The following is a 23,459-nucleotide window of genomic DNA, read 5'->3' on the forward strand; positions in this document are numbered from 1 at the left end:
ATTCCCTCAGAAGAGAACCTGAAAACTAGTTGATCACCTGTTTCACAACAAAGAATACAAAGGACTACATCAGGATGGGTAGGAGGGGCAGAGAAAAGATCTCACCCAAAACCCCACCCCTGGCCTGGCCGCACACAATATAGAGGGATCTTATTAGAAAGGCTTTTCTCCTGGGGGAGCAAGTGTGGGACCCCACATCAGACACACGCGCCCAAGAATTCTACAACAGACAGCTGAGTCCCCAAAACGCCTGGCTTAGAAAACTAATGGGGCTAATGTCCAAGGGTCCAAAAAAGCTATTGGAAACTGAGACTCCCCTCTTAAAGGGCTCACATGCAATCCTTCTCACTCAGAGACCCTGAAAAATATCAGCGGTTTGAAAACTGCTGAGACTCTTTGTGAAGGAGAGTTGTTTGCAAGTCTAAAAGTATCGGTTGGGGGGGGGTGCAGGGGGTGTAATATGGTGGTAATACTTGTAGGAGGCATTGGCAGAGGTCATTGTGTTCCTCACCTCACCTGCTAGCACAGGCCTGAGAGCTTGGATGCACTACCCTGCCACAAAGCTGAAGCTGGAGAGCTCTGGCAGCTGCAGCATCCCCCCACGCCCTGACTGGGGTGGCACAAATAGCCATGGCATTCTCCTGCTCCCTAACTAAAGTCTGCAAGTGTGGGTGGCTGTGACATTCCCCTGCCCCCCTGGCTGGGAGTGGAGAACACAAGCAGTCATAATATTCTCCCACTCCTGGCCTAACAGCTGACTCATGTGCACAGACAAGGCACTTTTGTACTGCATTGCTGAAGCCCAGGGGTGGGTGTAGTCAAGACATTTTCCTACTGCCTTCTTGAAGCAAGAGAGCAAGTCCCACCCCCTATAATCTCCAGCTACCTAGCTAAAGCCAGTGGGTGCATGCAATCCGCATAGGGAACACTACTGGCTGGCCTGGCCCTGGTGGCCATGGGGGCTGGTGTTCTTGAACTTCGTGACACTGGAGCAATCGAAAAGACAGCTCTTGGCAGGCCACCATACCCAGGGCCCTGCACAGACAGCAGACTGAAACATAACCCCATCTTATATGAAAAAGGCTTATTTACTTAGCCTGGAGCTTCATCCTGAGGGACAGGCTTCAGGTTTCCCACATACCTAGAGGCTAAGAAGGTGCTCCCAGGGACTGTAAGCGGGGAGACACCATCCTTGCACACCCCCTTGGCCTCGTTAGGGCTTGATGAGGCTCCTCAGAAAGGAGCTTATACACTCACCAGGAGCCCCAGTTTTTGCAACCACAGCCAAGGAGACACCTACGGATCTTCTGGTCTGGAGGTCAGCAGGGATTACAGAGTCCTGTCATCCTCATGCAGTAGCTGACCCACAACTGAGCCTGATGAGTGCCCTGAGCTCCAACCAGCCCATACATAGATCAATCCACACCCAGGATGGGCAAGTGACTCCAACCCTCTCCTCCTCATACAGCAGTCACAGCCCTATCACAGCTGGCGGGCACCTACAGCTCACATGAGGGATGGCCATAGAATGCCTGGGTCTGGTGGCCAGAGGAGACTGCACTTCTGGGCCACACAGAACAGCTTCTAAAGAATACCACTCTTTCAAGACCAAGGCTGTCCGGTAGGGTCTTCAGACAACTGGTCCCAAAGTCCCAGGAACATCCTCCTCTCCTCAATCATGGCTTGTGGTGTTGTCATCAGCAACCTGAATCTCAAACCTGGGAAGTGCCTCAGAGTGTTGGGCAAGGTGGCCCTGGATGCCAAGAGCTTTGTGCTGAACCTGGGCAAAGATGGCAACAACCTGTGCCTGCACTTCAACCCCTGCTTCAATGAGCACGGGGACACCAACACCATCGTGTGTAACAGCAAGGATGGCGGGGCCTGGGGGGCTGAGAAGCAGGAGTCTGTCTTCCCCTTTCAGCCTGGAAGTGTTGTGGAGGTATGCATCTGCTTCGACCAGGCAGAGCTAACCATCCAGCTGCCTGGTGGATACAAATTCAAATTCCCCAACTGCCTCAACCTGTAGGCCATCAACTACCTGGCAGCCAATGGCGACTTCAAGATCAAGTGCACGGCCTTTGAGTGAAGCCAGCCAGCCCATGGCCCGCAATAAAGGCAGCTGCCTTTGCTCCCCCTGGAAAAAAACTGATAGAGGTAGCTCTGCTTTCCATAATACATGTAGACAAACACAGAGAGACAGACAAAACAAGGAGACAGAGAAATATAGTCCATATCAAAGAACAAGGCAAATCCCCAGAAAAATAATGAATCAGAGATAAGCAATCTACTTGACAAAGTGTTCAAAATAATGTTCATAAAGACACTCACTGATCTCAGGAGAAGAAAGGGATGAACGTAGCAAGAAGACAACAAAGAGAAACTATAAGAAAGAACTGAAGAGAAGTGATAACTGAAATGAAAAACACATTGGAAGGGTTCAACAGCAGAATGGATAAAACAGAAGCAGATTGGGAGTCTGGGACTGACATGTACACACTGCTATTTTTAAAATAGGTAACCAAAAAAGACCTACTGTATAGCACAGGGAACTCTGCTCAATATTCTGTAATAACCTAAATGGGAAAAGAATTTGAAGAGGAAAGATACATGTATATGTATAACTGAATCACTTTGCTGTACACCTGAAACTAACACAACATTGTTAATCAACTAAAAACAAAAAGAAGCACAAAACAAGCTGAAAGACAAAGCAATGGAAAACACCCAGACAGAGCAGCACAATGTAAAAAAAGAATTAAAGAAATGAGGATAACATAGGGGATCCTGGAACAACATCAACTGGAATAACATTTGCATTATGGGGGTTTCAAAAGGAGAAGAGGAACAGAAAGAGAAATTTCTTTAATTTGTATTTAAAGAAATAATGGCTGAAAACTTTCCTAATCTGGGGAAGGAAACAGATATTCAGTTCCAGGAAGCCCAGAGTGTTCCAAATAAGACAAACCTAAAGAGCAACACACTGAGACATGTTATTTAAATGGTAAAAGTTAATGATTAAGAGAGAATTGTAAAAAGAAAGAAGCAAGAAAACAAGCAACTTATTATGTACTAGGGACAACCCATAAGGCTATCAGCACATTTTTCAGCAGAAACTTTACAAGCCAGAAGGGAGTGACATGACATATTCAAAGTGCTGAAAGAAAAAGACTGCCAAACAAGAATTCTCTACCTGGCAAGGTTATCATTCTGAATTAAAGAACAGATTAAGGTTTTATAGATAAGCAAAAGCCAAAAGAGTTCATCACCACTAAATTGGCTTTTTATAAGAAATGTTAAAGGGACTCCTCCAAGCTAAAAAGAAAAGGTACTAATTAATAAGAAAACATATGAAAGCAAAACTCTCACCAGAAAAGGTAAATAAATAAATGCTAGAGATAGTAAATCAATCTCTTATAAAACAAGTAGCAAAGTAAAAGTCATAAGTAGTAAAATTAATAAAAAATACAATAATTATTCAAGGGATACATAAAATAAAAAGATGTAAAATGAGTCATCAAAAATATAAAATTAAGGAGGTGTTAAAATATAAAGCTTTGGAATGTGTTCAAAATGTAAATAAATAAATAAATAAATGGAAATAGATACTGTACTCATAGATTGGAAGAACCAAAATTGTTAAAATGTCCATACTACCGAAAACAATCTACCAATTCAATGTAATCCCTATCAAAATACCAATGGTGGGGCTTCCCTGGTGGTGCAGTGGTTGAGAGTCCGCCTGCCGATGCAGGGGACACGGGTTCGTGCCCCGGTCCAGGAAGATCTCACATGCCATGGAGCGGCTAGGCCCATGAGCCATGGCCACTGGGCCTGGGCGTCCAGAGCCTGTGCTCCGCAACAGGAGAGGCTGCAACAGAGAGAGGCCCGCATACCACAAAAAAAAACAAAAAAAAAATCGGTATTTGTCACAGAACTAGAAAAAAAGTCCTAAAATTTGTGTAGAGCCATAAAAGATCACAAACAGCTAAAGCAATCTTGAGAAAGAACAAAGCTGGAGGTATCACAATCCTTGATTTCTAACTGTTTTACAAAGCTACAGTAGTAAGTTACTGACACAAAAACAGACACATAGATCAATGGAATATAATAGACAGCCCAGAAATAAACGCATGTACTAATGGTCAATTAGTCTACAACAAAGGAGGCAAGAATATACAGTGGGCAAAAGACAATCTCTTCAATAAGTAGTGTTGGGAAAACAGCTACATGCAAAAGAAAGAAACAGGGCCACTTTCTTACCACATATACACAAATAAACTCAAAATGGATTAAAAATTTAAATATGAGACCTGAAATCATAAAAGTCCTAGAAGAAAATGTAGGCAGGAAGATCTTTTACATCAATCTTAGAAACATTTTTTGAATATGTCTCCTCAGGCAAGGGCAATAAAAGCAAAAATAAACAAATGGGGCTACATCAAATTAAAAAGCTTTTTCACAGCAAAGTAAAACATCAACAAAACAAAAAAGGCAACCTACTGGATAGGAAGAGATATTTGAATATGACATATTCTGTAAGGGGTTGATATTCAACATATATAAAGAACTCATACAACTCAATATCAAGAAAAGAAACAACCCAATTAATAAGTTGACAGAGGACCTGAATAGACATTTTTCCAAAGAAGACATAGAGGGCTTCCCTGGTGGTGCAGTGGTTAAGAATCCACCTGCCAATGCAGGGGACACGGGTTCGAGCCCTGGTCCGGGAAGACCCCACATGCCGTGGAGCAACTAATCCTGTGTGCCACAACTACTGAGCCTGAGCTCTAGAGCCCACAAACCACAACTACTGAGCCCAGGTGCCTAGAGCCCGTGCTCCGCAACAAGAGAAGCCACCGCAATGAGAAGCCTGTGCACCACAACGAAGAATAGCCCCCGCTCACCGTAACTAGAGAAAGCCCATGCACAGCAACGAAGACCCAATGCAGCCAAAAATTAATTAATTAATTAATTAAAAAAAAAAAAGAAGACATAGAGATGGCCAATAGGCACATGAAAAGATGCTCAACATCACTAATCATCAAGGAAATGCAAATCAAAGCCAGGATGTACTACCTCATACCTGTCAGAATGGCTATTATAAAATAGACAGAAAACAAGTGTTGGTAAGGGTGTGGAGAAAAGTCCTCATGCACTGTCTGTAGGAATGCCTATTGTAGTTACTATGAAAAACAGTATGGAGATTCCTTAAAAAAACTAAAAATAGAACTACCACTAGTGATCAAGCAATTTTACTTCTGAACATTTATTCGAAGGAAACAAAAGCACTAATTCAAAAAGATACATGCACCCCTATGTTCATTGAAGCCCTATTTACAATAGCCAAGACATGGAAGCAACCTAAGGGTCCAAGGATAAATGAATGGATAAAGAAAATGTGGTACATATACATACAATGGAATGTTACACAGCCATTAAAAAAAAAAAGAAGAAGAAAGCTTTCCATTTGTGACAATATGGATGGACCTAGAATGTATTATGCTAAATGAAATACGTCTGTCAGAGAAAGACAGACAGCTATAATTTCAATTTATATGGAATCTAAAAAACAAAGCAAATGAACAAACAAAACAAAGCAGAACAGATTCAAAGACACAGAGAACAAAATTAGTGGTTGCCAGAGGGGAGAGGGGTTGGGGGGAATGGGTGAATTAGGTAGAAAGGATTAAGGGGTACAAACTTATTGCTATAAAATAAACAAGGCATGAGGATATAATGTACAGCATAGGGAATATAGTCAATAATATTGTAATAGCTCTGTATGGTAACAAGATTTATTGTGGTGATTATTTTGTAATATATAAAAATATCAAATCACTATGTTGGACACCTGAAACAAATATCATATTGTATGTTAATTATAATTCAATTAAATAAATAATTTTAGAAGTAACAAAATTTCTTGAAAAATACTTTGTTTCATCTCCTTTACATTCTATACTAATGGTAAAGCTTTAAGAGAAGTGAGGTAGGCAGGATTCTAACATGGCTGCCAAGATTCCCACTTTACTGGTGAATAAACCCAGTATAATCCCCCAGTGAGAGCCAAATGGAACAGCAAACAGGAAACATCATGGACTCCTTAGGAAAATATATGTAGTTTAGGCTTATTAGATTATAATATAAGGCAGAAGCTGGCAAACATAAGATGTAAAGGAAGATGGAGACCAAATAATAAATGAGGAGGCGAGATCTTATTCTGCAGTCAATGGGAATAGTGAGAACACATAAAACAGGAATAGAGGGGAGAGTAATAATTAATCTTTCTTAACTATGATCTTGTGTTTTTTTTCTTTTCCTTTTTTTTTTTTTTTTTTGAGGGGCAACAACTGATACTTTAATAGTAAAAATACATCTCATTCCCTTAGGAATTCAGGAAAGAAGTCTGAAACCCAGTATGGAACTGGCACTTTGGAGAGACTTTGTAGCCAGTTGTCTAACTCTACTTAAGTAGGTTTTAACTTCTGATGTAGTATTAACATATCCATAACAGGAGCTATTGACCACTACACATATATCTCATCTTTCTATTATTATCTGATCTAATATCTGATCTAACATCATTGTTTAAGATTTAAGAGTTAAGAGATGTTAATGTGTTAACAAGTCTGATAATAATTTCAATTTGATATTAAAAGACAGTTTTGTCAACCTGCAGGCCCTGTGGTGAGAATAAGAATCAATAGGCACACTATATTAGAAGAGAAGAAATTCTGAAAATTTTAGCTGTGGTATTTAAATGCATATTCATGGAGGTAAAAATGAAGACATTAGTGAAATGTGAAAAATACATATAATTACTAAATTATGTGTTAGTTAGACCCTAGAAGATTTATGCTATATATTAAAGAATAGTATAAGAATTAGTAGCATAGTTAAATGGGAAAGAAGAAAAAATATGTTCAACTTAAATCAACCCAAACTAGTAATCTATTTGGGAAGCACACACATCATAGGCTCTTGATTCAGAAAGTGTTGGATTTCAATTCTTCCTTTTATAATTTGCCACCTATTAGATCATGGGAAAAATATGTAAGTGCTTCTAACTTGTCTTTTTCTCTTTAAGAATAACAGGAAAATATGGTTTTCCATATTTAAATCATTAACCTAATACTGGACAAAAATTACAATCAATATTTTTTTCATCTAAATATCAAAATAATACCTAAAAGCCTATTAATCTTTTTAATATGGTTATTATCTTTCAAAGGAAAGTCACTTTTTAAAGTCATGATATTTAGTAAGCAAGCTTCTCTGTATTACTTGAGTTTATTTAATTTTACGCTAGAGACAGTTTATATAAATTTCTACCAGAAGTATTACTTGAATGTTAAATATTATGTTGCAAAGATGATGGGCTGACTTCACCATCATCTCAAAATGCTCATAGTGTATAAGGCATCCATAAGAGCAGTTTCTTTCTATAGCTGTGAACGTTCAAGCAAGTATATGTTGTGATCTGACCTGGATTATACACAGAGCAAGAATGACAAATCCAGGATGAAGACCAGAGCAGCTTCAAACTTAATCCACTACGCTATAGTGAGTTATGCGATTTTTGAAGAACCTGGCTAATTCCGCGGGAGCTTATGTTAGACTAGCTTATGTAATTGATTCTGCATAAAAGACAAAAATACCGATGGTTCAGTATTCTACAGATCTGTGGGCATTGTATTCTCCTGGGTAATTGCATGAGCAAAGAGAAAAAGGCATAGCTTCCTCCACACTTTCTCCTTAAAAGAAAAGAAAAGATAAAAAGAAGAAAGGGGGAGTTCCCTGGTCTAGTTCTTAGGATTCGGTACTTTCACTGCAGAGGCCCGGGTTCAATTCCTGGTTGGAGAACTGAGATCCCCACAAGCCACGGTGCGTGGTGCAGCCAAAATTAAAATTAAAAAAATGCAAAATGCTTCTGAAGATCTGTAATAAGACGGTTAAAAAAAATTTAAAAAGTAAAAATAAAAGGAACAAAAGAAATCCAGTCTTTGATAAATAAAACTAAAGATATTACTAAAGGACAGTATTTTTCAAGCTTACTTTTTTTTTTTTTTTTTTTTTTTTTGCAGTACGCGGGCCTCTCACTGCTGTGGCCTCTCCCGTTGCGGAGCACAGGCTCCGGACGTGCAGGCCCAGCGGCCATGGCTCACGGGCCCAGCCGCTCCGCGGCATGTGGGATCCTCCCGGACCGGGGCACGAACCCGTGTACCCTGCATCGGCAGGCGGACTCTCAACCACTGCGCCACCAGGGAAGCCCTCAAGCTTACTTTTAAAATTGAGCTTATAAATTCAGATAAACAGAGTTTTTAATGATTGCATTTTAAAAATTACAAACTAATTGCATTTAAGTAATTAAATATATTTGTCTTCTAGAAAAAACATGCAAAGACTATACATACACACACTTATATCTGGAATTTATTCTATATGTCTTTGCTGCTCTTTGTATTCAATTGTTTCTGACAATTAATGGGAACGCACATGCTCCTAAATTATACTGAAAGCTTAGTGTTTGGAAATAAAATTTTGGTAGTTGAAGTTATCTAATTATTTTTGTACGTATAGCATACATATAGTGTTTGTAAAGTGCAATAAAATATTTAAGGAATTAAGGATATTAATAAGTAAAGATAGACATCTGAAAAATTTGATAAGAAAGATTAATTTAAAAGTATGAAATTATGGATGAAATTATATTTTAGTTATAAAAGTAGTTTACAAATTTTTAGAAAATACATGTAAATGATTCCAAGATTCAAAAGAATTAGTGATGTCAAAAGGAATAATTAATATGTATCATTGTCTCAAATTTACAGAAGTTTGAGAGTCATTACTACAAGAATCATTTTTAGAAAAATGTGGAACACAGAGGGAAAGAGTAGGAATTTCATTTATCTCAACTTGATTTTTACAATGCAGAGACCCTGATGACCCACTTGAACAATTTGGTTTCCAAAACTATCAGTTATAATAATTAATCTTCATGATTCCATTGATAAATACAGTGCTTACCAGTGTAGTGTGTGATGTATTGAATTTTTCTTCAATAATTGTATTTAGTGGATCACTTACACTAGCTATTTTGACAAAACAAGTTCAAATAACCTGAGATATTTATCACTGAACCATCAGTTGTTTTACAAAGATAAACACATAAAACCAGTTATTTTGAAATCACAGTTCTCTTAAGTATCTTTTTCAAAGTTATTTTCGTAAAACGTCTTCAGGTGCTGCACACTATGCTAATTTAATATATGTTTAGTTACTAAAAGAATGTCTGAATCAGTGTCAGACTTTAGTGAGAACTTTGTAAATTTACATTGTATTATTTAATATGATTTAGAAATCTGACATAATCTGTTTGTTCTAAAATAAGTTGTACTGAATGTAAAAAACACTCTTTAAAGTCCATGACTTCACTACTTAAAGTTTACATATCACAACACATTCTTTAAAGATTTCATGAGTCATAAATACTAAGTAATGTATAGAAAGGGAATATGTGATAACGTATCTACTTTTTGCTTGAAATAACTGTTGGGTGTTCCCTATGTGTTCTCATTTTCTCTCGGCCCAGCTTGGTACAGTGTCTTACTCTTACTGTCAAGAGTATAATATATGTTTTAAGTTTACTCCGTTTTGTTCTACAGCATAGATACATTAAGCTCATTTATGCAGTTTAATGTTCCTTTACATAGTTTGCAGTGTAAAAGACATTGTATGGTTAAGGGCCTTATTAAGTACTGAATTTTAAATATAGTTAAATCTATATCTATAGTGTTTGTTTATACAGTATGCCGAGTCCTTGAAACCTACATATAAGCAGCAGTATGCTTTATTTGACTCTTATGAAGTATTAATTTTGAGTTTCACTTTAAAATTTTAATGTCTTCATTAGAAAAAAACATAGTTACCTGCATATTTTAGAGTAATATTAATTTCAGATTAATTAATTAGATTAATTTTTAAGTAAGTTTTTTTTTTATTGTGGTAGACTAAATTTCTTTCTAGAAAAGGTCATTCAAGAATATTTGTACTCATCACAGAAAAGTTCAAAACTCCAAGGAAAAAAAAAGAACAAAACTCCACACTATGGAGGGGCTACTTGTGTTTGCTTCATCCCAGGCACAGTACATGTCAGTCATCAGATGTGCCAAGAATTTTCTTGCCTTGAGGCCTTTTTTATCTGCTGTTTTGTCCAGTTAACTACTGCCATCTAATCACACAGGTCTTAATTTAACTATCTCTTCCACAGTGAGGACTAATCTAAATGTCATATGTATTTGTTACATCCTATGCTACAACTTTATAGCACTTATTATTCTTTTGAAATTACATAATTTGTCTGATTATTTAATCTCTCTCTACCCATTATCTGTAAGAGCTATGAAGGCAATAATCCTGCCTATTTGCTTTCACTGGATGTCCCAGAATAGACCATGGGTTTAGTAGTAGTCTATTAAATAAATACTTCTTACGTGAATAAACAAAAGAATGTGAAAAGTTTTCTACATAGATTCAAAGTAAAGTTACTTATTGCAACGGTAATACATGACAAAATTTGTATTCAAACTTGGTGTCTTAGTAAAAATTCACAATTTGTGTCTATATCCGCATACCTATATTACAAGTAGCAGGGTTTAGCTGGATAAAACTCATGTTATGAAAAGAAGGGAATGTGAGGATAGTAAAGATAAGATCAGAGATGATTTTAATAGTCTCTGTAAAGGAAAAAGTCTGGGTTAGAACTGAGATTTTGATCCATAGGGATTGTTTCTCTCAACAGAAAAAGAAAGACACAGGATTAGGAGTAGATTTAGGAATGTTTTAAAATGAGTTTCAATTTAGACTATTTTGGAGAAAACTGTGCCAGGTTTGTATGGCATCCAGTTATAAATCTCTAACATGCAACTCCAGTGTGGAACTATAATTCATGGACTGAAAGAGAAATAGAGATAGAAATAGATCGATAGAGAGAGAGAGAAAGACTTGATTTACAGGAACTTAGTCAGAAGTGAAAACAATAATAGCATATTCCTGTTTTGTCAGAGGCATTCTCCATTGGTTGCAAGAGCAGAAAACTGCAGAGTGACTGTTGTTCCTTGGCAAAATCCCTGGGAGGCTGAATGGCTCGGTATTTTCAGAAAAACAGAAAGTAATTCTAGTTCATCAAAATTACATAAAACTGAAACTCCGAGTCGGGGTGGCACACCTTTCTGTGATTTGTCACCTGAGCTTAGATCATAAAAACACATGAAGTCAAAAGTTTAAAAATGAAACTTAACAGTTTAGATATGGATCAAGACATTCTACTGAATAGGTGCCTTTTGAAATTATAAAAATGAAGCAAATGAATAAAATAAAAGCAGCGAACACGAAGCCTTTAATAAAACTGTGGTTTGACTTGGCATGTCATAAATGTCAAAAGGGGAATCCAAAGACGTTTATTACTAAGGCCCTACAGCTCAAATAAAATCTGCTAACTATTGGCCTTTGTACAAAAGTAAGGAGAACAAAAAATGGTAAATGCAATCCCAGCTATATTGGAGTCATAGATTATAACAAAATAACAAAAGCTTTCCTTACCTATTATTTTGCAAGTGGAAATGTATGGACAAAAGAGATCTTTGTTATTTCTCTGAGCTCTGAAAAAAGACACTGTCTGCAGTATGTTATAGATTCTTGTATATGTAGTTCAATACCTCTGGGGTGTAAAGAATATATACTCTGAAATGGCATAAACGGCCATCCCTCTTTTTATACATTAAGAATGTGATGCTGCTTGTTAAGTTTTCCAATAGTTAATGTCATACGGTGTGCTTTTACTTCTGGATTTGGCAATGAGAAGATGGAGAAATGAGGCGTTTTGATAAATCTCCATGTAAGTGTGACACAGTTTTCATCCCTACTTTCTGTCATAATGCCTGTGGGTAAAATAGAGTAATACAATGGAAGATGGGTGTGCCCCAGGAATAAAATCACCTACATCAGAATTCTGTCAGACACCTTACCAAGACTATCCCAAATGTGCTTCTAGCAAAGGGTATTTGACATAAAGAGTAAATGAAGACAGGGTGAATGAAAGTCATTTTCAGCCTCTTTATGTCTGAATTTGTTGTGTTTTTTGTGTGGGGGTTTTTCAGCCATTCCAATAGAATACATCAGTTGTTTAGCCTACAGCTACATTCAGCTAAATAATTAGAAAAATATCTTTTTCTTCCTATTTGCCTTTGCATCCTTTTCTCCAGAAGGTATTACATCAATATAAGCTGATCAATCTCTGTCTGATTATTTCTAAGAATGATAGTATTATGCCAGACAATAATCCTTAGTTTAAATACTATCATGATTACAATAATAGAAAAGACCTACAATTTTCTGAACAAAGTATTACATGACTTTTCAAATATGCAATATTTATGCATGCTGAATTTGTACTCAAAAAACTAAATGTATTTTGATTTCTCCAAAATTACATTTTAAAAGTACTGTTATTAACTGAACGAATTATTCATCAGTGTTAATGCATACTTCCTTCCCAATATTACAGTGAATGCACTTCCATCTCCCTTATACTAAGTGCTAGAATTTGTTTCAGTGGAAATGTTTGAACTACATATAAAAATGCCTGTAACTATCCTGAACTTCCACCATAGAAAGTTAAGTGTTTATGACTTAGCTTGAAAAGTACTATGTCAGACCTTGCATTTACTTTTGGAAAATATGTGGCTAAAGTTGGTAGACTTAAAATAACATAAGGAGACAGACACTGCTTTTTGAACAAGAAATATCATTGACCCTTTTAATCTTAAAAATAGTACTCTAACATTTTGGGAGGCAGGGCTAGTATAGATAAATTAATTTCCATGAACTATTTAAAATAGTTTTACATATAACTAAACTAAATATAATCCTACTTGGCTTGGATTTCTTTTAAATTCTTCATGGCTGAAGTAAAAAAAAAATTGGTTAATACTGGAAATAACAACTTAATATATTTATCTTTTTCTGTGGAAACTGTGTGAAATGTTGGCATGTTAAGATATGACTTTGACAGTTTCATGAATTAAATTTAGGAAAAACATTTTAAAACTAATTCTATTTGTAAACTTTATTTATAAAGATCTCTCTATATATCTATAAATATATATAATAGATAGATACAAACACACTTTAATTTTCTGAGTTCCCTCTCTTGTTAACAATTTCTTCCTAAACCTTTGCATATACATATAATATTCTAAATTTTATTCTAAGACTGCTAATTGTTAATGGTTGGTGTTAATGTGATTTAATCCATTAATTTATCAAGAATTTAGTTTTAATGTACAGTGTAAAGAATAGATCCAACTTTGTTTTTTTCAAGATTCATAATCACTTGTGCCAGCATATTTTTTTAAATGAAACTACATATTCCACTGAATTAAAATAATCAACTTTGTCATCCATGTATATGTGGGTATATATTTGGGAGATTTCTATTTTATTGCATTAGTATATCTGTCAATTCTATAACAGTACTGCATAGTTTTATTGGCAGTTACTTTATATTATATTTTAATATATGGTAAATCTGGTAGCCTTTGACTGGTCTATTTTTTTAAAATAATTTTAATGGCCATTCTGTAACCTTTGATTTACTTCTTACATGAAAAATTAAGATGTTTTATCCAATTTTGATACGTTGGGATTTAACTGAAGTTACATTAACTAATAAACCTATAATACTAACAATTATACTAGAAATAGCTAAGGAAAGTAAATTGATGTGCTTCAGATAAGTTACAGCCCTTAAAAATGTTGCTTGAACTTTTAAACAGCTAGGGCTTGCTGTTAATAATTCCAAATTAACCTCTCTTCTTCATTACCTTCTATAACTAAAAAAATTTCTTAAACTTACTATTATTGCAACTAGGTTTTACTTTCTGGTAATAAGCGTCTCCCAGTAAACACAAAGATTTCCTTCATAGACAATATCTTAACGTATTCATAAAAAAGTGACCCCAAGTATTACGTAGAAATTTTAACATCTGGTATAATGAGGAAATGAGCACTTCCAAACTTTTTTCATCTCCTTCAACTCTAATTTTAGGTTCTAGGTACACACCTAATATACCCAAACATACTTTGTGGTATGAAGATAGAAGTAAAAAAGAAGGAATGCGTATTTACTTTCCCCCTAATTAACTTACAATAAAAAGACATTGCAAATATGTGTAGAGAACTCTATGATAAATTGTAAAATAAGTTTCATTGAATTTCACATATTGAGATCATTTAAAAATTGTATCTTACATAACAGCATTATTGAAAACTGATAATAACATGTTTTGCATGTAAAGATTTACTTGAGACTTTTTCCTTACTATTTTTGGAGTATAATGATCTCATATGCGTAGCTGATAGACTTTCTTAACTTGTATACCAGGAAACTCAGAGTAAACCTTTTACCTGTTTCCTGTTCTTTTCCTCAGACTTTTTTCCCCCAAGTTTATGTTGCCTCAAATTATTTTCAGAAATAGATGAAAAGTTAGAAGTAAATACACAGGTAAAACAAGTGAACAATTATCAAATGGCAGGATTACTAGGGAACCCTGTATTATTGCATTTGCTTCTGGTGCTGGCAAAACACATTAGATCAGGCGGACTTAACTGTGATTAAGAAAGGGTCTAAATACTTGGTAAGGAAACATGTCTCTGGTTCTCTTACAATTTCCTGTTGCTACTGGTAACCAATCAATGAGAGATTTAAGTATTAAAAGGACCTAAAACTTGATCCAGTAGTTTAAAACAGGATTCCTAGAAGTAAAATGCCCAAGCTCTTGCCCACAATTTTATATGATTTCCTCTCAAGGGGGTCATATTACATGTTATTTAGCTTCATTGTCTTCGCCAACATCTAAGAAAATATCCAGATATTTCTCTCTAACTTCAAAACAGAGAAATACAACAGCTGATTATTCTGCCTTAAATTTTTTTACGTAACCTAATTAGCTCTTTCATTAATCAACTTTATCTGAAAGTTCCAGGTTTACTAGAATTTGTAGAAACCCAGAATATCCCAGCAAAAAAGTCTGCCCATCCAGCCTTAATATTATTCATACTTTTCCAAAAGTTTAAATGTCTTTCAATCAACTTGGTAACTACTCAAAGTTATCTGATGTGAGAAAAATTGAATTCAAAGTGCCTTAAAAGACATGCAGTGTAAGATTATATGAATTTTTCTATATTTCTCTGTGTCAAATAATACTGAATAAACATATTTACTCTGACCTATCGAGCCAAATGAGTTCCACCAAATCAATATGCTGGTGGTAATCCCTAAATTTCCAAAGATTTCTCAGAACATCTGGGAGAGTTGAAAACATGTATATGCTATTTCAATTTCTGTACATCCTGGATTAATATCTAAATCTGGGAATTGGTAACTGCCTAATCTTCACATTTAATTGTGCAAAATCTTTAATGATTAGTGCTTAACACACCAATTAACAACAGTTTCCCTGAAAATACAAAAGGAAGACAAAATGAAGAACATTTCCAAAATTCTAAGACCAATGTCCTTTCTTTTCAGAATCCATTTTAATAAAAGAATGAATGAATTCAATGTACCTCAACTACTTTTCCTCTTCCTAGAGAAAGAATCCTTCATGTGAATTCAAAGTCCAGTTACCATAAATGCTTGATTATTTCAATACCCTCTATTCCACGATTAAAGTCGTAAGATAAAATGCCATTAGGACTGATAGCACTTTGAAATAAATTCACTTGAAGGCACCATCAAATATTTTATGAAAATATAATGGGTGGAATAGAATTCAAGAAAACTGGAGACTGAGTATTTCACTCTTGAAATGTAGAGATATGGGCAAAGAAAGAGAAGATAATTGCTGCTGGCCTCAATTTATTGATAGTTTAGACTTTTACCTAGACTTAGTTTCCTTCTTTTTGACATTTGTGCATCAATGTCTCTGTGTGGTGTCTTATAGATGGAAGATTTTTATGTATATATGTATATGATTATGGAAAAAGTCTAGAAGGAACTCAGAAATAAAGAAAGGATCTACTTCAGTCCATCCCTGTTACACATTTTTGTGAAACAGTCAACACACGATGTGAGAATCATTCAGAGACATATACCACCAGTGCAAATAAAAATGTTCTAATTCATCCATTCATTTATTCAATCTGTGCTCAACAAATACACGTTTTGTATATCTTCTGTATAGGAACTAGAGACAGAATGGTGAGTTAAAACATTTCTTGCTTTTGTAGAATTTAATGGAGGAGGTAATTATAATAAAGCAGCCATATGCATACTGTAGATTTATAATTCCAATCTGTAATCATTGCTACAAAGAGAAAGTAGAGAATGAAAGAGTTTATCAATGTGCCTGACTTAGGCCAGGGGGCAGTGGACAACAGAAGCTTACCTAGATAACTGACGTTTCAGCTGACATTTGAAAGATTAGCAGTTATTTCTCATCTCTAAAATAGGTAAGAGCCGAACATGCAGAGAATTAATGCCAGGATTTCTTTTCAGAATCAGGGGAGATTCAGATTAATTTATTTCATTGCAACATAGGAAAGCTATGGCTGGTGCACTGTATCCATGATGGGTTAATTTTTTTGGGCAGGCTGCCACAAGTCCATTAGAGAGGATTTGTCTTTCCTTCTTTCCTTTGCTTTTTCTTTGCTTGTATGTTTTGTTCTCCCTGTAGCCAACTTCCTAAGGCTTTCACCTAATCTCTAGCTTCGACTATTATCCTCATATGGTTGATTCTTAAACCTATTGTTTCAGCCCAAACCAATTTCAGTGATTTCAGCCTTAAATGTACAACTTCCTAATGGATGTTTTTACTTGGATATCCTAATCTTTCCTTAAATATAATATATCTGATGAAAGATTCTCATTTCTCCCTCCTTTCTTATTCCCTACGGTTGTCTGAACCTGGAAAATTTAGGATAACATTGGTCCTTCTCATAATCACTCACTCATTTATTCATTCTCTTCCCCACTTCCCTGTGTATGTAATGTGTGTGTGTGTGTGTGTGTGTACGTATCTAGGTGTGTCAGTTCTTTGACTTTTCTTTATGATTTTCTATGTATGCCACCTCAATCAATATAACACAAATTTGTTTTTTGGTTTGTTTGTTTTGGATTGACTTTTACATAAATGGAATCATACCGAATATATTCATTTAATATTTATCTAATATGTTGGGTGTAGCTCTAATTCTTTCATTTTCTTTGTAGTATAGTATTGTATGAATATACTACAACCATTTTATCCATTTTAAAATTGTTGGAACTTTGAGTTACTTCCAGTTTATGGCTATCACAAAAAACTGCAAAGGTTATTTTTGTAAATGTCTCTTGGGGTTCATATAATGGAAATGTTCTTATCTCTGCAGTCCAAAGTGGTAGCTACTAGTCATACCTGGCAAAATAACATTTGAAATGTGGTTAGTGTAACTGAGGAATCAAATTTTTTTAGCTTGGTTTTATTTAAATTTGAATTTAAACCACCACATGTAGCTACTCGCTACTGTACTGGACAGTGCAAGTCTATGGCAAATACCTAGAAGTAGAATTTCTGGGTCATATGATATGTTCATCTTCAAATATTCTAGACAATGCCACACAATCTTCCAAAATGGCTGCAAAAGTTTCCACAATAATGTAAGGAAATTCCTATTAATTATCATCTTTGCCAGCACTGGGCACTGTCAGACTTTTACATTTTTCTCAATCCGATCAGTGTAAAATGCTATTTTATTTCAATTTTTTTTGCATTTTGCTGATTATTAATGAATTGAATATTTTTTCATATGTTATTAATTTTCTTAAATGTGTGTGCTTTTGAGTGTGTGTGTTCACGTGCATGTGTATGCATGGGTTACCTGTTAAGTAATTTATCTTTCTCTTTAGTTGTCTAGCTTGTTCCCCCAAAAGGCAGGTGTTCCTATATATTCTAGAATTAGTTCTTTCTTTTTGTAGGGGGGGGGTAACATATGTTACAAATACCATTTTCTTCCTTTTGAATTCTCTTTCCACTCTTCATATGTGTATTTAATGAATGAAAGCTTCTTAATGCAGGCAAATCTATAAATAAATGCCTATTAAGTAAATATATATTTATATTGAATTTCCTCAGATCACCAAAAACTATTAATTTGCATAAGTTCCCAGAAGTCCAGTCAATATTATCTTTACCCACCCTCAATTCTAATTTGAACTATCTTCTGTTAATGGGATATCCTCACTTATTCCCTGTATGTCTCACTCTCTCATTCAACCACCATTCTCATTCTCTGTAAGGTATACTCCATTAGGCTAACTGAAGCACTTGTGCAAAATTTAAAACCCACAGAACCAGACTACTGTACCCTCCAAATACAGGTTTCTATTCATGGCTCTGGGATTTACTAGAATCAAGAAGCCCAAGTCTTACTAGTCTTGCGTACACTCATTTGTTGATATATCAGTGGGCCTTGTATTTCTTCCATTTGCAACTCTATTTTCCAAATTAGTGTGACTCATACTAGCTCCAATGACTCTGTCTTCTGAGAGAGGAGCTCCTCTAATCAAGAACATCTATAAGATCTTAAAAAAATCATGGTCTTAGAGCTCTTGAAATTTAATGACTGTTTAACCCAGTATTGTCCTGTAATAGTCTGGAGTATTAATAAATATTCATTCACCTCCATCTCCCACTGAGTAGTGTGTATATCCTTGTCCATTGATATTGGGCTTGGATATTTGACTTGCTTTGACTACTGCAATGGTAACACATTTTTCAAATTAGAATCTTAAATAAATTTGCAATCTGGTTTTGTGCTGTGAGAAGATTATGCTCATGGTAGCTGCATTCCCTTCAATCTAGAGCCTAGAATGAAACTAATTGCAGCCTAGTGTGAGACAATTGATCCACAACCTAAGGCAGAGTCATCCAGTCAAACCAACCCTTAGTCAATTGAACCACAGTCCACCTGCAGACCTGTGAGCATAAGAATGGATGATTATGTTGTAAGCTACTGAGATTTTGAATGTTTGTACATTAGAACATTACATATGTATGGCATTACTTTGGCACCAACTGACTAACACTTGCTGTGATGGCTAATTTTATGTGTCAACCTGACTGGCCACAGTGTGTGTGGACTAAACATTATTTCTGGATGTGGTAGTGAGGTTGTTTCTGGACGAGATTAGCATTTGAATTAATGACTCGGTAAAATAGATTGTCCTACCCAGTGTAGGTGGGCACATTCCAATCCTTTCAAGGCCTAAATAGGACAAAAAGTAGAGGAAGGAAGAATTCATCCCTTTTTGCTTCCTACCTGCTTACTTAAGTGGAGCTATATCATTTTCTCCAGCCCTGAGACTGGGATTTAAACCATCTGCTCTCTTGATTCTCAGGCCTTTAGACTCAGACTGAACAATACCACTGGCTTTCCTAGGTCTCCAGCAAATGGCAGATTGTGGGACCTCTCATTCTCTATAAATGCATGAACCAAACTGTCATGATAAATGTACATATCTCCTACTGATTCTGTTTCTCTGGTGAACCTTAAGGTACCTGCCCTAATTAAAACAGTTTATCTGATAGTTTTTGGTTCTCTATTGTCTATATTCTTTTATCAGAGTCATTTGATCTACTCTTCCTCTTTGAATATTGCCCTCTCTTCTTCCTTGGACCTTTTTTGGTCTGTATATTTGTTCATTATTCAAACCTCTGAAGATGAAGATACTTTGAATTTCTTAGTGTTTTAAGAGAAAAAAAGAAAACACAAGTTCGTCAGCATACTGCATCAAAAATAGCCTAATTAATTATTTCATAATATAAAATGTGACATCAAAGCCAGCACAAAATGTCTATTATTCAAACAAATCCTATTGTTATAATCTGCCTTTGTAGGATATTCCTACATAGGGAACACCCCCATCAGTCCAAATTTTCACTCATTTGTTATATAGTTTCCTAGATCACATTATGCTTTTTAAATATGAGTCTCCAACAAGTTTTATATTCATTGATTGCTGTCTGAGATATTCTAACTGGAATTCCCAGTCTTCTCTCCACAGACCTATTCGGAGCTGGTATAAATACTAAATGTAACTATCCCAGTCATGTAACTAGATAGTCTCTTGCTCTGTTATTGACTTCCTACCTTAACTTTAAGAAACAGTCTCTCAGTAAACTTTTTGGAAAGGGTTTCCACTAGGGAAACATTTTTGTTTACTCTCTGAGATCTACTTTTTTCCCTTTGTTAGAGCTCTCTGAGCCCTAGTAATCCCCACTGATTTTGTCATGAATAAAATATCTTCCTCTTTTATACTCCACATTTCAAAGCCGTTAGTTCCAGATATATTGTTCTTGTTCCATTTCTCTTTCTTTTCACATAAGACTAGTTTGGCCTTCAAGTTCTCAAAGTAGCTTGCTGCCTTCCTCCATTCTCTGATATTTCTCTGGATTTCTCACTGCCATTTCTAAAGCTAAGTTTATCTATTGTACTACAGTTCTCTCTTCATGAGAGCTGATAAAGAATTATATTCTAAAGTAGAGATTTTGGCATCAGAACATCTTAGAAATAAAAACTGCATAATCTTTGGCAATTTACTTAGTATTCTATGCTTCAGTACCCCATCTGTTAAATGGAGATAATAATAGTATTTGCTTAACAGAGTTCTCCCAGGAACTAAATGCTATAGTTTATGTGTATCACTTAGAATAGTCTTAGGACATTTGAAATATCCATCAAAATGCTTCTATCAATATTATTATCCTTATTAAGGTGTTGTAAAGAGTAAACAAGCTATTATAATTAAGTGAGATACTATAAAACTCTTAGAGGAAAACATAGGCAGAACACTCTTTGACATAAATCACAGCAATATCTTTTTCAATATGTCTCCTAGAGTAAAGGAAATAAAAACAAAAATAAGCAAATGGGACCTAATTAAACTCAAAAGCTTTTGCACAGTAAAGGAAACCATAAACAAAACAAAACGACAACACACAGAATGGGAGAAAATATTTGCAAAACATGCAACCGACAAGGGATTAGTCTCCAAAATTTACAAACAGCACATGTGGCTCAATATCAAAAAAACAAACAACCCAATCCAAAAATGGGCAGAAGATCTAAATAGACGGTTCTCCAAAGAAGACATACAGATGGCCAAGGGGCACATGAAAAGATGCTCAACATAACTAATTATTAGAGAAATGCAAATCAAAACTACAATGAGGTATCACCTCATACCAGTCAGAACAGCCAGCATCAAAAAATCTACAAACAATAAATTCTGGAGAGGGTGTGGAGAAAAGGGAACCCTCCTGCACTGTTGGTAGCAATGTAAATTGATTACAGCCACTATGGAGAACAGTATGCAGGTTCCTTAAAAAACTGAAAATAGAACTACCATACAACCCAGCAATCCCACTACTGGGCATATATCCAGAAAAGATGAAAACTCTAATTGGAAAAGATACAGGAACCCCAATGTTCACAGCAGCACTATTTACAATAGCCAGGACATGGAAGCAACCTAAGTGTCCATCAACAGATGAATGGATAAAGAAGATGTGATATATATGCAATGGAATATTACTCATCCGTAAAAAAGAATTAAATATTGCCATTTACAGCAACATGGATGGACCTAGACGTTATCATACTAAGTGAGGTAAGTCAGACAGAGAAAGACAAATATTATATAATGTCACTTATATGAACTTATTTACAAAACAGAAACAAACTCACAGACTTAGAGAATGAATTTATGGTTACTGAGGGGAAGGGTAGAGGGGAGGAATGGATTGGGAGTTTGGGATTGACATGTACACACTGCTATATTTAAAATAGATAACAAACAAGGACCTACTGTATAGCACAAGGAACTCTGTTCAATACTCTGTAATACCTAAATGGGAAAATAATTTGAAAAAGAATAGATACATGTATATGTATAACTGAACCTTGCTGTACACCTGAAACTAACACAACATTGTTAATCAACTATACTCCAATATAAAATAAAAATTTTTAAAAATACTTCAGCTGCCACTCAAGTTCTGTAACCATTTCCAGGTACATCTGGTTCTCAAAGCTAAGATTACAAAGAAATCTTGCTTAAAATAATAGACACACGCATTCAATTTTACTTTCAACCTCTCATGTTTGTCCCCTAGTATGTTGTAATTTGTGTTACAAATTACTCATCCTCTCTTCTTTTGTTTCTTTTCTGAGGTAATTGGCTAATAACATTATATTAGTTACCAGTGTACAACATAATGATTCAATATTGTATATATTGCAAGATAATCACCATAATAATTCTAGTTAACATCCATCACCACACATAGTTATAATTTTTTTCCTTGTGAATCATGCTCCCTTCTAACGAATAAAATATAAAGAGGGGAAAAAAAAGAACACTAATAAGACTCAAACTATTGGCTTTATTATTGCACAGCCGAGTTTTAATAACCCCTGACCTACCGTGATTCTTAATAAAACAGGTCAAAGACCACACATTTTAAAGCCTCTTATTCCATGCCTAAATGTATACAATAAGTAGGTTGAGTTTGATCTGCACAGTAGATTCATTCCAAGTAGTTACTATCCAGCTCCTTGGTGTGTTGAATACTTAATTAGCATCCAGTTTCTGGCAGAAGAGTTAATGTAATAAAACCCATGGGCTTACAAGTTGGTGACCTTGTCTCCAGATAAACACATGTCTCAGTAAACATCCTAGATTCTGGCCATTCATATTCATATTGCTCTTAATTATGTGGAAGAGTGAGGGGGTGGAAAGAGTACGGTTATATTCATTTCAGAACTCCCCTTACTTAGAATGAAGTAGATTGCATTCCTTTATAGGAATGAAGTAGAGTCCTTTTATAAGGACTCTATATGAAAAAATAAGAATTCCTTTCAGAATTCACCAGATTATATCACAATCTTGTATTTATGTAACATATCTCATTATATCCTTTACTCTTGTATTCTTAGTGATTGCTAAAGTATCTGGAATATAGTAAAGAATCAACAATTGTTGAGGAATAAATAAATTTATTGATGTTAAAATAGTCACAGTTTTCTGAAACCCTCTGTGTGCATTAATCAGGTTTTACCTTTTTTTTTTTTTTTTTTTGCGGTACTTGGGCCTCTCACTGTTTTGGCCTCTCCCGTTGTGGAGCACATTCTTCGGACGCGCAGACTCAGTGGCCATGGCTCATGGGTCCAGCCGCTCCGCGGCATGTGGGATCTTCCCGGACCGGGGCACGAACCCGTGACCCCTGCATCGGCAGGTGGACTCTCAACCACTGCGCCACCAGGGAAGCCCCAGGTTTTATCTTTTGAGTTTCTTTTGTTCAAAAATCATTTTGCTTTTTAAAAGTGAGGCAACATATATGCCACTCAACACTAAA

The 23,459-nt window shown here is 35.5% G+C and overlaps 1 protein-coding gene across 1 annotated transcript; it reads left to right on the plus strand.

Annotated features, from left to right (window-relative positions):
* The first annotated feature begins 1,634 nt into the window (after positions 1-1,634).
* Positions 1,635-2,060, plus strand: LOC101277490 (galectin-1-like). Its single transcript, XM_033421578.2, has one exon. It carries the CDS (start codon positions 1,679-1,681, stop codon positions 2,024-2,026), a length of 348 nt encoding a protein of 115 aa, XP_033277469.1. The 5' UTR covers positions 1,635-1,678; the 3' UTR covers positions 2,027-2,060.
* Positions 2,061-23,459: the final 21,399 nt, after the last annotated feature.

Source organism: Orcinus orca, chromosome 4 (assembly GCF_937001465.1).
Source record: "Orcinus orca chromosome 4, mOrcOrc1.1, whole genome shotgun sequence".
Classification (NCBI taxonomy): domain Eukaryota; kingdom Metazoa; phylum Chordata; class Mammalia; order Artiodactyla; family Delphinidae; genus Orcinus; species Orcinus orca.